This window comes from Corylus avellana, chromosome ca10 (assembly GCF_901000735.1).
Source record: "Corylus avellana chromosome ca10, CavTom2PMs-1.0".
Taxonomy (NCBI): Eukaryota; Viridiplantae; Streptophyta; class Magnoliopsida; order Fagales; family Betulaceae; genus Corylus; species Corylus avellana.
The window spans coordinates 8038588-8054125 of record NC_081550.1 but is presented as its reverse complement, the minus strand read 5'-3'; the positions used below and the strand labels follow the sequence as shown (position 1 = coordinate 8054125).

The 15538-nt window shown below is 35.9% G+C and overlaps 3 protein-coding genes across 3 annotated transcripts; 1 reads left to right on the top strand and 2 right to left on the bottom strand.

The window, feature by feature from the left end:
• Positions 1-265: 265 nt before the first annotated feature.
• Positions 266-4963, bottom strand: LOC132163936 (uncharacterized). The gene is made up of 4 exons (XM_059574318.1): positions 4656-4963; positions 4311-4412; positions 2715-2875; positions 266-506 (listed from the first exon to the last, which is right to left on the bottom strand). The coding sequence occupies exons 1-4, from the start codon at positions 4756-4758 to the stop codon at positions 393-395; spliced, it is 480 nt and encodes a 159-aa protein (XP_059430301.1). The 5' UTR covers positions 4759-4963; the 3' UTR covers positions 266-392.
• Positions 513-2708, top strand: LOC132163937 (disease resistance protein Pik-1-like). The gene is made up of 3 exons (XM_059574319.1): positions 513-1229; positions 1347-1425; positions 1547-2708. Exons 1-3 carry the CDS (start codon positions 1224-1226, stop codon positions 1684-1686), a joined length of 225 nt encoding a protein of 74 aa, XP_059430302.1. The 5' UTR covers positions 513-1223; the 3' UTR covers positions 1687-2708.
• A 6366-nt stretch (positions 4964-11329) lies between the features above and the next one.
• Positions 11330-14476, bottom strand: LOC132162859 (uncharacterized). Its single transcript, XM_059573079.1, has 4 exons — positions 14139-14476; positions 13216-13963; positions 12830-13068; positions 11330-12104 (listed from the first exon to the last, which is right to left on the bottom strand). The coding sequence occupies exons 1-4, from the start codon at positions 14474-14476 to the stop codon at positions 11330-11332; spliced, it is 2100 nt and encodes a 699-aa protein (XP_059429062.1).
• Positions 14477-15538: the final 1062 nt, after the last annotated feature.

Sequence of the window (15538 nt, the reverse complement as noted above, 5' to 3'; positions counted from 1 at the left end):
TCATTACCAATAAATAATTATTTCTTACCCTAGATCCCTTTTGATTGATTACCAATGCTTAACTCTTTTCTTCTCTCCTTTCTCTCAATCCTTAATTCTTATTTTCCTTTACAAAGTGGATGGATATTAAGGAAAAGTCGGCATAAATATGATGGTAGTTAATCTTGGTCAGCAAAATTCCTGATGTTGACCATTGACTTTTTAGCTCAAGTAAATAGAAGGCAGTATTTGATGATTGAGATACACAATTAGGCAGACACTAGGATGTTTGGAAGTAGCAATTACATTTCTAATTTCTTTTTGTCTGAGAATAAACATAAAATACTCACAAGACTGGGTATCCAATTCTAAATGGAACACACCAAGGAAACATCAAAGCACCCATGTGCTATTCATTCAAGTACGGCAGACAGCAGAGATCCAAAGCTGATTTTGAAACCGAAGCTAATGCAAGCCAACACTTGATTGTCATCATCCTCCATTGTCATCTTAAGAGTGTAAGAGCCCTGCGAATGCCGCAAACTATCAGCTATGTACACTGAAAAATCGGTTGAATTTGATTGTTCTAATAAGCTAAACAATACAATTTAGAAAGCCGTTGTGCGTTAGAACAAGCAACGGAGGAACGTGTTGCAGAAGTTTTCTATTTCTATAACACTACGAGGGGACGAGTAAAGTGGGACACCTCGAACTGTTAGAACGAACAAGAAAGAAAGAAAAGAGAAGACAGCAAAGGTGAATAAGATATTCACCAAACAGAGCAATTGCTAAACAAACTGAAATGGTTTAATTATTCATGTGCAATGTGGATAGACAGCCATGGGAAAAGTTGATAAGTCCATCAAATCAAATTAAGGAGCAAAAAAAGTAGGTTTGAATTGTCCTTCTGAATGGTACTTATGTTTTTTGTCCATGATTGAATGGTTCTCATGAATCACATGCTGTGGGACAGGCTTCGCAATTGGCAAAAGACTAAGGAGTAATGACCACAAAAGTTTTAGAACAAACAACCTTAGTAAACAAAACAAATTAATCAGTTTAGTCAATTCAAAATTAGCATGACTTATTCTTCAAGAAATAGTGGTTTTGTGGCATGACTTTTCTGCATGCCATGGGAAATCAATAGTTTCCTTACTGGAGAAGTTTGGGGCTCTATATAAGCGAGGTCTTGGTCTTGCTTGTTCCCCGAGAAGACTCGTGGGATCTCTATTTTCTTGGCCAATATGAAGGTATGATGATCATTTGCAATCCGAGAATGTTTGTTCTTTTGGGTTCATAACATATGCATACCATATATATATAATGCATGCCATAACCTCTTCTGTGGTCTATTTTAAATATTGCAGCAAAAGATTGTGATGAAGGTACAGATGAATTGCCTAAAATGTCAGAGCAAGGCACTCCAGGTTGTAGCTGAAGCAAATGGTTAGTATTTTATATATAAATATCCCAGATCCCATTAAATTACATGGAATTGATTGTAGCATGTTTTTGGTTTAATACTTTTGTGGGTATATATAATATCTTGGATTAATTTGCAATGCAGGGGTGAGCTTTGTGGGGTTAGGGGCGCAGAAAGATAGAGTGGAGGTGATTGGGGATGGAGTTGATGCTCCAAAGTTGGTGAAAAGTCTGAGGAAGAAGGTTGGCCACACTGAGCTCCTCACCGTAGAAGCTGTGAAATGAATACAACAAGCTATAGAAGCTTGGAAGACCATGCTTTTGCCTGCCAATCCAATAAGAGAGGGAGAGAGAGAGAGAGAGAGAGCTATTTTGTTTTTAATATTATGTACATTTCGTTACTACAGCTGCAATGATGCTTCTAACTAATCATGACAGCAATAGAATAGCAGTTATATCTTATCTCATTGCAGAAAGATCTGCAAAGTAACATTGACCATGATGGTTAACAAAATAAATTCCATAAGTAACGAAAAGAGACCGTAGTTAGACAAAGACGTGCCTGTACACCATTATCTAAAACAGGCAACAAGTTGACTCCTCAATGTTGCCTATTCCCACCTCAATAAACGAAAAATTAAGAGCAGCACAGAAAAACATGATGCATGAATAGTTAACAAAATAAATTCCATCAGTAACGAAAAGTGACCGTAGTTAGACAAAGACGTGCCTGTACACCATTATCTAAAACAGGCAACAAGTTGACTCCTGAATGTTGCCTATTCCCACCTCAATAAACGAAAAATTAAGAGCAGCACAGAAAAACATGATGCATGAATAGCAATGGACAATCCATGGAAGTTGTTATCCATTGATGCATCATCCATGGAAATATATCCTGAAGGTAAGGGATGATGTGAAAAGAAATACCAAGAACTTTAAGTCCACATAATGACAGAACAGAAAAAACACCATAGTCAAAACAAGGCAAATGTAAGGTTTTAAATATATCCAATTTGACAAAGCCCCAAGAAATAAATGCTAATTATGTTTATCACACTTTCCAATTTCTTTCAGGAAAAAATGATTATGTTCATTATTCTCATTAACCACTTTCAGCATAATAGCTAAATGCCTACACAGTGAGCTGTTAGACCTACATTCACAATTCGTTGTTCCTATGAGAATCAGCAAAGAACACCACCATGTTTAAGTTACTGTACATTTTGGTGCACACAGTAAGAATTTTTTATGTTCAACTTAAACGTCAATGCATAAGGAAAAAAGTCTAAATCTAGCAAAGTGAGACGTACAGGTGGGGTGTATCCAGGTAAAGTTTGGGTGTGAGAGAGGACAAAGTTGCCTGCTTCAATAGGGCAGGGCGTCTCCTCTGAAAGCTCAATCTTTTCTGTATGGACGTGCAACCCAAAGTAAGAAACATCAATGATCACTTTCCCACCATCAATGTCTTGATCTGCATATGAAAGATACAGGGTAAGCTCACCGAAAATGCCAAGAAAAAAATAACCTCCAGGGGCACATATATTAGCTAAAGTGCAACATATATTAGCTAACGTATAGGAAGAGTAAACATGTAATGGACAAAAAGGTACAAAGGAATCCTGTGGACATATATTTGGAATATCCCAAAAGTGATCAAACAGAAATTTCTGGCATCAGATGTTATAATCTGGATTTGGAACACAGATATCCAATCTTCTTTGATTTATCAAAATATTTTAAAAGCTCAGTTGGACCTAAGAATGCAATTGGAACTAGTAATGATGTACTGTACTTTAGATCCATCTAAAAAATTGGTCGATACCCTTATTTGACGCAATATAAGTGAGAGTATCCACCTTACCACATCATCCCTTCATTGCACTCACTCAAGTTAAATCCCATGATATTTGCAAATAGCAATTCATTCAATCACATTATGACTAAATTAGTCATATATTCCTTTTCAGAGCTCCAAAAAACAAAATAAATAACGCTGGGCTTCTATTGGCATAACAGATTACCATAATTATTAAAGGCTGCAGAAATTTTGCCAACAATACTTGCTGGGACATGCACTGGAAGCATCACTTTCACTATAGTTACTAGGACCAATCACCTCCTGACGAATGTTGCAAATGATCCACATGCAACTAAGGTATGTTGCAAACAATTCACATATGACTAAGGTTTACTCGCCAAGTAAAGCCTCCAACAACTCATTGTACAACACGAGCCCGTGGGACATTGATTGTAGAAAAACTACTTGATGAACTAGTTGGCCAATTCAGAATGAGAAAAATTAGACAATTTTTTTTTTTTTTATGAGTGATTGTCCCAATAGGAAGGGGAGAGGTAGATTCGAACCAGTCATCTCCACGTACAATTGTAAGTCTATGGATACTCAACCCAAGCCCTATAAGAAGAGGCATCATAAAGTAACACTGTCCAAGCTCACTTATATCGATGTTGACGTAAGTAAAAGACTTCCCTATACTAACAAAACATAAACAATGGAAAGATAAATGAACAAATTAAATTACATGAACACAGGATTTGCTAAAAAATATGAAGAATGTTAAGTTTACAAACATATTTTACAAAAAAAACTTTTACAATATGATGTGGCACAACATGGAAAGGAGATAAATTCAACTTTTGAGAAACCCAATATTGTGCCTTTTTTTGTAAAATTTGTTTGCCGGCCTGGCATTTTTTCAAAAAATACACATAAGGCACCATTTGCCCCACTGTTTTGGGTGTATAAACAATGTTTAAGTTTGACATAATCAATTAAGTAGACATTCTATATCAAGTGGGCACACAACTCTCACTGCTTGGTGCAGATTAAGCTTAAACACATATTGAACAAAATAAGGCAGAAAAACACCAAGAATCAAAGAAATTACCGGCTGAAGCCGAGATTTTAAAGGTGGCTGGCTTGCCTGACACCACCGGGCTGGGTGATATCTCAACACCCCGCACCTTCACAACATAGTCACCTTTCTTATCTGCATCATTTCACAAAATCCCTTACAAAAAAAATAAAATAAAATAAAATAAAGCTAACAAATTTAGGGGCACAGTCACACAGCACCAAACCCTTTACGAAATAAGAATCAAAGATTTCAATTTTGGTTGCTGGGCTAATGCATGATTGCAAAAGAAAGTAAATTCATTCATCAAAAAACCAAAAAGTAATTTCCGATCCTCATGATCGATAAGATGGTAGCCAAGAAAGTGAGAAAACTGACCGCAGTATTTGACATCCTTGGCATGAGTGGAAGGCACAAGAACCAAACATACAGCAGCAAAGAAAAGCACAAGGGTTAGCTTCAACTGAGCCACTGCCTCCATGGATTGCTTTCTGGGATTTCTCTTTTCTTCCCTTTAGCAACGAATGTTTGGGCAGAAGACGAAGTGGAAGATGGAGACTCTCTGTAGTTTTTAACGACCAAGGGGGAATGCAATGGCGTCTGGAGGATTAGGTGTCACTGTGAGGAGTCTGTCTTCATGGATATGCGCCAGAAAATTGACACGCAAGCAGACAAAGCAACATTCTCACCATCCCAATTGTGAAAGAGACTTCCCTTGTGATTTTTTTATTATTTTTTATTATTAAAAAGGAGCGGAGGCCCGATCAATTGTGGCTATTTTAGTCAAGCACCCGCTAGAAAGTAATGACAGGAGAGCCTAAACGGTAAAAAATTGTAGGCTCTCACTCTAATCCCGTTGAGTAATAGCCTGACTGAACACCACCAAAACATTAATAAAACTTAAGACGGTTAATACTAGGTTAGTGTGGAATTATTTGAGACTAATGAACCATCACTGATAGTAAAAAAATTTATATATAATTTTATATATATAGGTTGCACAGCTTACATATACACATTAAATTTGTAGCTGTCAATCTAAGGGAGAAATAGTTGTCCATTAATTTCAATAGAGGGTTGGGTTTTATTTTCTTTTGTTTTTCTTTTTTAGGATTTCTTAATAATGTTAAGATTTTTTTTTATTTTTTAAATAACTTTAGGACTTCTGTGTTTTGGGGTTTTCTTTGAATTTATGGAATTTTATTTTATTTCTTTTTCTTTGAAAGATTTTTAGTAACTTTAGAATTAATGGATTTGTAGCCTATATAAAGGATTGTATTTAATAATTGAGATTATGAGTTTAGTATTGAGTAATGTTTTCATCCGCTTAGATTGCAAAAACAAAACATGAACTTTTGTTTTGTCTATCGAGTGAATAATTGTACATGTTTTGTGCATCTCCTTCTCCAAAAGAAATCTTCTTCTATTGCCCAAATAATTTTGAACATCTTTATCAATACAATCAACATTATGGTCAACACCAGATTCTTTACTCAACATCGACATTATCTTTTTGGAAGTACACCGGACTCATTGAGTGTATCTATAAGATTCTTTTGGGCACGTGTTACCACTCTATGTCCACGAAGCAAACTTGTACTTCTAGGACTAAGGAGCTCATGGTTATGTTCAGTCTTAAACTTATATACAATTCATCTTAACCTCGATTTCTTTAAACTCATAATTGCTTTACATTCTATTCGTATTTCTGCAGGCTCTGAATTTTTTATATGTTTTCTTTTGATAACGTTTATGATAGAATCCTTCTATTGAACACAAACATATTCTATCCCAATTATTGACTTGCCCTTCAATAGTCGACAATGACCTTTTCGAATATTAAAACCATTTCTCCTTGCATAAGCATCTGAGAATTTTCTAATTCATTAAATTACATACTAAGACATGGTTCTTTGGGACCATTATATGAAGAAAAATTGACAATTGGTTGCTTCAAATCATTTTGATCTTCAACCATTTCATCATCATCATGTCTATCTTCAATAAAATCTCAATTTTTTCACTTTAGTACTCATTTTAGGGATCCTGCAAGAGGATAGCAACATTGTTCAACTATAACTACTTATCTTCAAACGAAAACACAACCTTTTTTGACCATAACTAGACATTGACAACATTTTTTTTAATTAAAAATGTATCTCCCCTTTCCTTATTTGTAGCATAAAGAAGTAGCAAGAAAGAATTAAATGACCAGGTGGAATCTTTTAGAGAAATGTTAGGGGTTAATAAGTTTACCATATTTCATCCATATTTTTTTACAATTAACCATTGGATTTGTAGACTTATGTAGATCTTACATAAGTCAATGGTGGACCCCACAAATCCAATGATTAATTGTAAGAGAATATGAGCCAAATATGATGAACTTATTAACTCCTATCATTTCTCAATCTTTTATAGGTGAACTACTTATCTTTAAACGAACCTTCTTCGACCATAACTAGACATCGACAACATTTTTTTTTAAATTAAAAATTGGGTGCCACCCCCTTTGGCCATTTGGGGATGGCCTTTGGCTATGACATGACGTTCCATCAAATTTTGAATGAAAATTTTGATGGAATGACTATCTTCATCTTTAGGCAAATAAGAGGGACCTCCTGTGATAAAAAGTAAACCCTAAGGATAAAAAAATAACAAAGTTAAACCAAAGGGGTGAATAAGATATTTAACCCTTATTTTTATTTTTAAGTTTTTGATTTTTTAAATTTAGATAATTTGTATTTATTTATTTTTTAGTTTTTTTTATCAAATATATTTAATTTAATTTACCTTCCCAAACATCTTTTTCTAATTTTGTTTCATATACTTTCAAACTATCCAAACATAATTTTAAATTTTTTTTTCTCTCAATATTTACAATCTTAAATACAGTAAGAAATAGTTAAAAATAATACCAAAAAAAAAAATAAAAAAATTGTACACCTAAAAAGAAAATATTCCTTTCTCTAGGTTTTGCCTTATACTGGACCCCATTATGGCAGCAACACGTCAATGTGTTGAGTACTTGTGGCTTCTCCAACAAGCCAAATGTGTAGAGACTAGACCAAAAAGTTATTCAGCCTTCATCTTCGTCCACATCGATCTTCTCTAAGAAGCATCAACCCATTAACATCCACATCAATGGGTTGCTTGCTTGCTTGTACAGCTTGAGAGAGGGTAAGAGCATTCTCAATAGAGGAGTCATATTTTTATGTAAAATAGCTTTTAAAAACTCACTTTTATTTAATTTAGTTAAGCCATTTTTAAATGTCTCTACATCAGATTAGCTATATTTTTATCTATTCTATTAAAATATTATTAAAAGTAAAAAAAGTTTTGGGAAAAAGAGAACATGTGAGAGAAAAAATGGAAAAAATTTTGGGAAAAAGAGAACATGCATAAAAAAAGTAGGAAAAGATTTGAGAAAAAAGAGAAAACATGTGAGAGAAATAATGAAAAATAAAATAGCTCTCTTGAAAAGTGCTGCTACATTTAGCTTTTTTTTTAGCTCTTTCAACCAAATATCCATTTTACATTTTCTTTTGGCTAATCTAATGTAGGAGATTTTTTAAATATTTGAATAGCCATTTTAGATAAAAGTAGCATTTGGCTCTTCCATTGAGAATGCTCTAAGGGAATAGAAAAAGTGGAGGAAAATTAGGATTTTCTTCATCTAAAAAATTAAGCACTAAAATATGAACAAGTAAAATGATAGATTTTCTTCCACATGCATGTATTTATTTTATGGTTTAAATACTCTTTTGCCTCAAACACTTTATTTTTTTCTTCTTAGAATTTTATTTTTATCGTGGTTTTCATAAAGACGGAAGATGGTACTTCCGTTAAAATTCTGTCCAAAATTTAATTGAACGCAATATCAGCACCAATAAAAAATTCCTACGTGTCATATAATTAATTTTTTTTTAAAATTAAAAAAAAATTAAAAAGATGAAAATATTATATATATATATATATATATATATATAAAATCCTTGGCCATCCTTTGGTCATGAGGATGGCTAGCCACCCCCCAAGGAGCCCAAGGGTTGGGCTCCTCGGGCCTTCCTTCCAGCTCTGAGAGACCCATCAACAGCCAAACTCTAAAGAGAAGGAATGCTTCCTGGGTTTAATAGCAGACGTCTTGCCACCTCCTCTCCTCCATCTTTGCACAACCCCAGTAGAAGAGCGATAGAATTCTCCTTACCTTTTGGAGGCCCAAATCTGAGAAGATCAATATAAGAAGCGGCACCAGAACTCTATTCTTCCTTATCTCCTCCAACCCTTCAGAGCAGCCCAAAAGCAGGGCCACCCCCAAAATCCACGGTTTTTGCTTGCCACTCCCAAACTGGCCAGATGGCCATCCCCAACTGGCCAAGGGTGGCTACGGCCGCCCTCAATTTTTTTATTTTATTTTTTATTTTTTATTTTATTTTATTTTATTTTTTAAAAACTTAATTATATGCCTAGTGATGATTTTTTATTGGTGCTAATGTGACGTTCTGTTAAGATTTAGACATAATTTTAATGGAGGTACGATTAGACCTCATGGTATAAAAATGAAACTCTAAAAAAAAAAAAAAAAAAAAAAAGTATTTAAACCTTAAGGATAAAAGAGTATTTAACCCTTATTTTATTTAATGAATACTTACATAGAGCCCTTATCATCTGGACCAGGCATAAAAAGACCCATTTTGCAGCACCCAATACATTTATGACACGTAAGCTAAACTCAGCTAAGCTCATTTTATAGAATTGGATTGAAAACACAAGATTATTTTGCAGCACTTTCTTCTTCATCGCCGGAAACTCCATAGCCACGTTGAACCCATCTTCTTTCTTCCATCCAGTCTCTCTCTTTCTCTTAATCTCTCTCTTTCTATCTTTTCTCAAGCATGCAAAACCCTCTATTTCTTTCAGTTTTTACAGGGTAGAATATGGCATGCAAAACCCATTTTCGTTTTTTACAGGCAAAACCCTTGGTCTCTATCTGCAAATATGGATCATATAGAAGATGCGCAGAATGTCATTCATATGCCAATTATGTTTGCTGAGTTTGGAAAATCGACGAAGACTTCTGATATTGAAGAAAGAGACCGACTTTACAACATAGTTTACTCAAAATTCAACCCTCCCAAAAAACCCAAATCGCAATACCCAGAGAAAATATCAACAATCAACCCATTAAAATCCATCGCAAACCCATTCAGCCAAACCATCCTCGAAAGCACTACAAACCAAACTCACATACACACACAGCTGAACTGACATCAACACCAAATTCACAAAGAACATAGCACTACCCATTCAATTAAGGACACCCAAAATCAAATACCCAACTTAATTCAAGAATCAACTGCAAAGGGTATGAATTTTATGTTTGAAGAACCTAATCAGTTCATCTGCCCGAACCCACTGATTCCTCTGGATCTCACTCATTTCTTCTCAATCTCTCTCATTCATTGAAGAAGAGAAAGGGAAGGGTACGAAATTATCAAAAAATAGAACTCACAAAGAATTAAGAGAAAAATTCTCTTATGAACTTCATTCAATGAAATGATTCTTGTACATTTATAGTATATATAGCAAATACTAACGGTTAACTACATAACAATAAGTTGTTATTTACAAACTAATCTTAACAAAGAGTATAACAGCTTTAACCACCCTATTAGTAGCAGCTCATCGCAGTTCAGTGTTTTCAAACTGTCGCGAGTATGATCGATCGCACTACCAGAGAGTTATTGTTTCTTCTATGTTAGTGCAATCGATCGCACTTATTAACAGTGCTCGATTGCGCTCGATCGCAATTACAGAAACTCAAAATACTTTGAGGTCCTGATACTCCCCCTCAAGATGGATGATGAAGATCTAGTACAGACATCTTGGACAATAAATTAGTAAACAAAGCAAAACCAAGAGGTTTGGTGAAGATATCTGCCAATTGATGATTAGAGGGAACATGCAAAGTCTTGAGTAGCCCCAACTGAATTTTCTCACGAACCAAATGATAGCCAATCTCTATGTGTTTGGTTCGTTCATGGAAAACAGGGTTTGCTGCAATATGGAGAGTTGCCTGGCTATCACAGAAAAGCAATGCTGGTTTCTGATAAGGAGCTTGCAAATCATCCAAAAGGGAAAACAACCATGTTAGCTCAAAAGATACAGCAGCCATAGATCTATACTCAGCTTCAACTGATGATCTGGAAACAGTTTGTTGCTTTTTGGATCTCCAGGATATCATAGAGTCACCAATGAATACACAGAAACCGGTGATGGACCTTCTAGTGTCAGGGCAACCAGCTGGAACAGACTTGATGTATCTTAAAACCCTATGTGCTGCATCTAAATGAGGTTGGCAGGGTTTATCCATGAATTGACTCAATCTTTGAACTGAGTAAGACAAGTGTGGTCTAGTCACTGTCAAGTAAAGCAATCTTCAATAAGGCGCCTATAGCTTCTGGGATCATCTAATAAAGGACCACTATCTTTAGACAACTTCACATTTTGCTCCGTTGGAAATTTAGTTGGTTTAGAAGCTAATAAACAAGAATCTTGTAACACTTCTAGGGCATATTTCCTTTGAGAAACAGAAATTCCCTTATCTGATCTAGCAATTTCTAGACCTAAGAAAAATTTTAAAGTGCCCAAATCTTTGAGACGAAATTTTTCATTGAGAAGATTAGTCAGAACCTTGACTGCTGCAGCATCATTGCTTGCAATTAAAATGTCATCAACATACACCAATAGAGCAATATAAGAAGACCCTTGAACCCTAGTAAAAAGGGAGTAATCTGACTTTGCTTGAGTGAAACCAAGACTAAGGATTATGGTAGAAAGTTTGGCAAACTACTGTCTTGAGGCTTGTTTAAGGCCATATAAAGACTTGGTTAATCTACACACCTTAGACTCCCCCTTAATGTTGAAACCAGGTGGCATGGTCATGTAGACCTCTTCATCAAGATCCCCGTGAAGAAAGGCATTGTTTACATCCAACTGATGGAGAACCCAACCTTTTGCAGCTGCAATGGCTAATAGGGTTCTGACAGTGGTCATCTTTGCCACAGGAGAAAACGCTTATGATAATCCAATTCCTCACTTTGAGTATAACCCTTGGCAACCAACCTTGCCTTATACCTTTCAATACTGCTATCAACATTATGTTTGATTTTGTATACCCATTTACAACCAATGGGATGTTTATTGGGAGGCAAATCAGTAACAATCCATGTCTTGTTCTCCTCAAGAGCTTCGATCTCCTTTTTCATGGCATCTCTCCATTCTGGACTAGAAACAGCTTGGTGATAAAATTGTGGTTCAACATGTGATGAAATAGACAAGCAAAAATGTTTATGATTCAAGGATAAACAATCATAAGGAATAAAAGATGACAATGAATGAGGAATACCTGAAATGGTAGAAGAATCATGAGCCATTGAATTAGAGAGTGATGGAGAAGAAGCCAAGTGACAATGATAATCTTGCAGATAACAAGGAGTTTGTTTCATCCTGGAAGATCTTCTAGGTTGAAGTGTGGTTTGAGGAGATTGGTTGTCATTAATGGTAGGATTGGAATGGGAAGTATTGGAATCAAAATTCAGATCAGCAGAAACATTTACTGAATCAGAAGAACTTGAATTTGGAGATTGTATATTATCAAGAAAACTTGAATTTGGAGATTGAATGTCATTGGTTAAAACAAAATGATCAATGTTAACCAAATCAGTATTAATGGTTGGAATGGACCTAAGACTAAAACAACCATCTGCATTTGGATTAGTAAGATTGGAAGCATATGGAAAAATGGTTTCATGAAAAACTACATTTCTAGAGACAAAAACAGTATGTGTAGAAAAGCTATAAAGTTTATAACCTTTCATTGCATATGGATAACCAATGAAGATGGATGGAGTAGCTGTAGGGTCAAACTTAGTTTTGTTTCTGGTTAAGGTAGAAGCATATGCTAAGCAACCAAAAACTCTAAGATGAGAATATGATGGGGGTTGTGAAAAAAGAAGTTCATAAGGAGACTTATTTGCTAAATGAGGAGTAGGAATTTGGTTTATAAGGTGTGTGGTAGTAAGAATACAATCTCCCCAAAAAGATAATTGAAGGTGAGCTTTAAACCTTAGAGACCTAGGTACATTTAAGAGATGTTGATGTTTTCTTTCAACAATAGAATTTTGTTGAGACGTCTCAACACAACTGAGTTGATGTATGGTTCCTTGTTTAGAAAAAGAATTATTTAGTTTGAATTCAGAACCATTGTCAGATCTTACACATTTGATTTTGGAATTATATTGAGTTTGGACCAATTGGAAGAAAGATTGAAGAACAGTTCTAGTTTGGGACTTATTTTGTAACAGATGAACCCAGGTAAATCTGCTATAATCATCCACAATAGTTAGAAAGTAACTAGAACCATTTATTGATTTGGTAAAGAAAGGTCCCCAAATGTCACATTGTATCAAATCAAATGGGGAAACAGAAGCAGAAGAACTTGAATGAAAAGGTAACCTATGTTGTCTAGCAAGTGGATAGATAGTACAAACATGTTTAGAATGAAATCAAAAGAAATTTCAGGTACAATGCTATTCAACAATTGTAGCCTAGCAATGGAAGGATGACCTAATCTGTAGTGCCACACATCTGTAGAAGGTGCTGCTATTTGGGTGAAAGAAACATGGGAAAGTAAGTGAGGTGATGAAGCCAATCTCTCATGTTGTTGCAATAAAAGAAATAATCCACCTTGCTCCTTACCCACCCCAATCGTTTTCCAATGGTGTAGATTCTGTATAAAACAAAAATCAGCAAGAAAGATAAGACAACAATGCAATTTTTTTATGAGTTTACTAGCAGAAATCAAATTAAAAGAGAAAGATGGAACAAACAAAACTTAAGTGAGTATAAGACTCTCTAAAAGTTTGACAGTACCTACATGTGTAACAGAAACAATAGAACCATTTGGTAATTTGACATGAGTGGAAACTACAGCTGATATAGAAGTAAACAATGACAAAGAACAGATCATGTGATCTGTGGCACCCGTGTCAATGATCCAAGGGTTGTGTTTCGGATCACTATGAATGGAAGCGTGAATTGTGTTAACAGAAAAAATATAATGTTTAAAATCAAGATCAATAATAGAAGATGAACCTGTCATCTTTGAAAAAAGATGATCCTGATTATGCACACAACAAATTGTGTTTACAGAAGCTGGAGACATGACAAACATGGCAGAAGGACTTGGAGAAAACTGTTTCAGCATGCTCATCAATTGTTGACACTGATCAAAATTGATTGGCAATTGTGGAGAGAACTGTTCAGAAGGAGGAGAAGATTCCTCCATAACAGCAACATCTTGAACATAGTTTGCTAAATGTGGAGCAAATGCAGACCTATTTCTTGTAAACTGGAATCTTGGAGGATAGCCATGAAGCTTGTAACACTTATCTACAGTGTGTCCAGGAATTTTACAATGACAGCAAACTGGTTTTTCCTTCTTGACTTTTCGCTTTGTAGGTTGGCTAAACCTATTTCCAACTTGTGAATTTCTTGTCATGAGTGCAGCAGTTTCATGAGACAATGAACTAAGAGAAATTTCTCTCTGTTTTTCTTCTTGAACAATTAGAGAGAAAACTTTGGTTAAAGGGAATTGGATCATGAAGCAGAATTTGGCCTCAAATCTGAGAATATGAGTCATTGAGAACCATAAGGAATTGAATTATGTATTCTTGGCCTCGAAGATCAAGAATTTGCTTCATCTTCCCACAATGACAGCAAGCACACAAATCCAAAGGTTTGAAATTATTCAATTCATCCTATAATGCCTTAAGACGGGTAAAGTATTGACTTACAGACATGTTGCCTTGAGTGAGAGTGGAAAGAAACTTCTGCAACTGAAAAATCCTTAGACCATTCTTCTGTGAAAACCTTTCTTTCAAATCCAACCAAATAGCTTCAGCATTGGTCATATAGATGAGAGAAGTTGCAATCTCCTTCGAGATGGAATTCATAATCCATGATGCAACTAGATCATGGCAACGAGTCCAAATTCTGAACTCAGCACTAGCAGTATTTAGTGGTTGCTTCAAGGTACCATCTACAAATCTAATCTTATTCTTGGCACTATGAGCCATGAGCATGAACTGACACCAAGGATTGTAATTATCCCCAGATAACGGTGTGCATACCAGCATAATGCCTGCATTATTAGCATTGGAGAGAAAAAATGGATTGGTTTCAGCTGAAGAAGGGTCAGAAGAAGGAGGAACGCCCAATGAAATGATTCTTGTGCAATTACAGTATATATAGCATATACTAACTGCTAACTACATAACAATAAGTTGTTATTTACAAACCAATCTTAACAGAAAGAATAACAGCTTTAACCACCCTATCAGCTCATCGCAGTTCAGTGTTTTCAAATTGTCGCGTGTGCGATGGATCGCTTTGTATAAAGGCGATCGATCGCATTACCAGAGAGTTATTATTTCTTCTTTGTTAGTGCGATCGATCGCACTTATTAACAGTGCTCGATCGCAATTATAGAAACTCAAAATACTTTGAGTTCCTGATAGGACAAAAACAGAGGAGGAAGAGAATGGGTTTTTCACTTAAGAGTTCTTTGTCTCATCGCTCGCTGTGTCCCTCAAACCCAATTTCTCTCACTCAGTCACTGTCCTCTCTCTCACAGCTTCCTCTTTCTTAGTCTAACCGCTTCTGTCTCTCGCGGGCCACCCCATGGCCAGACCCAGCCGTGGGTCAAGGCCAGACCCATGTGGGTTTTTGGCCGTGACTCACACAGGTCGTCGCCCTCCGCTTCCTCGCCGGCCAGATCCACATGGGTGTTGAAGCCAAGCCTCCTTCTTTGGTCTACAGAGAAGACCTGCAATCAAACTACTGCAGCAAGAAATGGAACAAGGATCCTCTTCGGTCCATTTTAGACAGGAGAATATCCAATTCACAGGTAGGATTTTTAAAAACAAATGGGATATGTCCCACAAACAAAAAATAATAATAAAATATTATTTCATGTCAAAAAAATATATATAATAAAAAAATAATAATAAGGGGTGGTTGGCCACCTCAAGGGCCAAGTCTAAAAAAAAAAAATAAATAAAAATCGTTTGGCCCTTGGGGGTGGCGTGACCACCCCCCAAGGGCCTGGGGGTGGCTGCGACCACCCCAGATGGCCGGTCTAGGGTGGCCGAAGCCACCCATAGGCCCAATGGGGGTGTTTCGACCACCCCCAATGGCTA

Excerpts from the sequence above, each read along its gene's own strand:
- LOC132163937 (XM_059574319.1), top strand. Across the intron at positions 1,426-1,546 it reads GGTTGTAGCTGAAGCAAATG|GGGTGAGCTTTGTGGGGTTA; the intron begins GTTAGTATTTTA and ends TTTGCAATGCAG.
- LOC132163936 (XM_059574318.1), bottom strand. The coding sequence starts at position 4,758 with ATGGAGGCAGTGGCTCAGTTGAAGCTAACCCTTGTGCTTTTCTTTGCT. Across the intron at positions 4,413-4,655 it reads CAAGGATGTCAAATACTGCG|ATAAGAAAGGTGACTATGTT; the intron begins GTCAGTTTTCTC and ends GAAATGATGCAG. Across the intron at positions 2,876-4,310 it reads TAAAATCTCGGCTTCAGCCG|ATCAAGACATTGATGGTGGG; the intron begins GTAATTTCTTTG and ends TTTCATATGCAG.
- LOC132162859 (XM_059573079.1), bottom strand. The coding sequence starts at position 14,476 with ATGCTGGTATGCACACCGTTATCTGGGGATAATTACAATCCTTGGTGT. Across the intron at positions 13,964-14,138 it reads ACTCTCACTCAAGGCAACAT|ATTTGAGGCCAAATTCTGCT; the intron begins GTCTGTAAGTCA and ends TCATATTCTCAG. Across the intron at positions 13,069-13,215 it reads CTATTGTTTCTGTTACACAT|AATCTACACCATTGGAAAAC; the intron begins GTAGGTACTGTC and ends TGTTTTATACAG.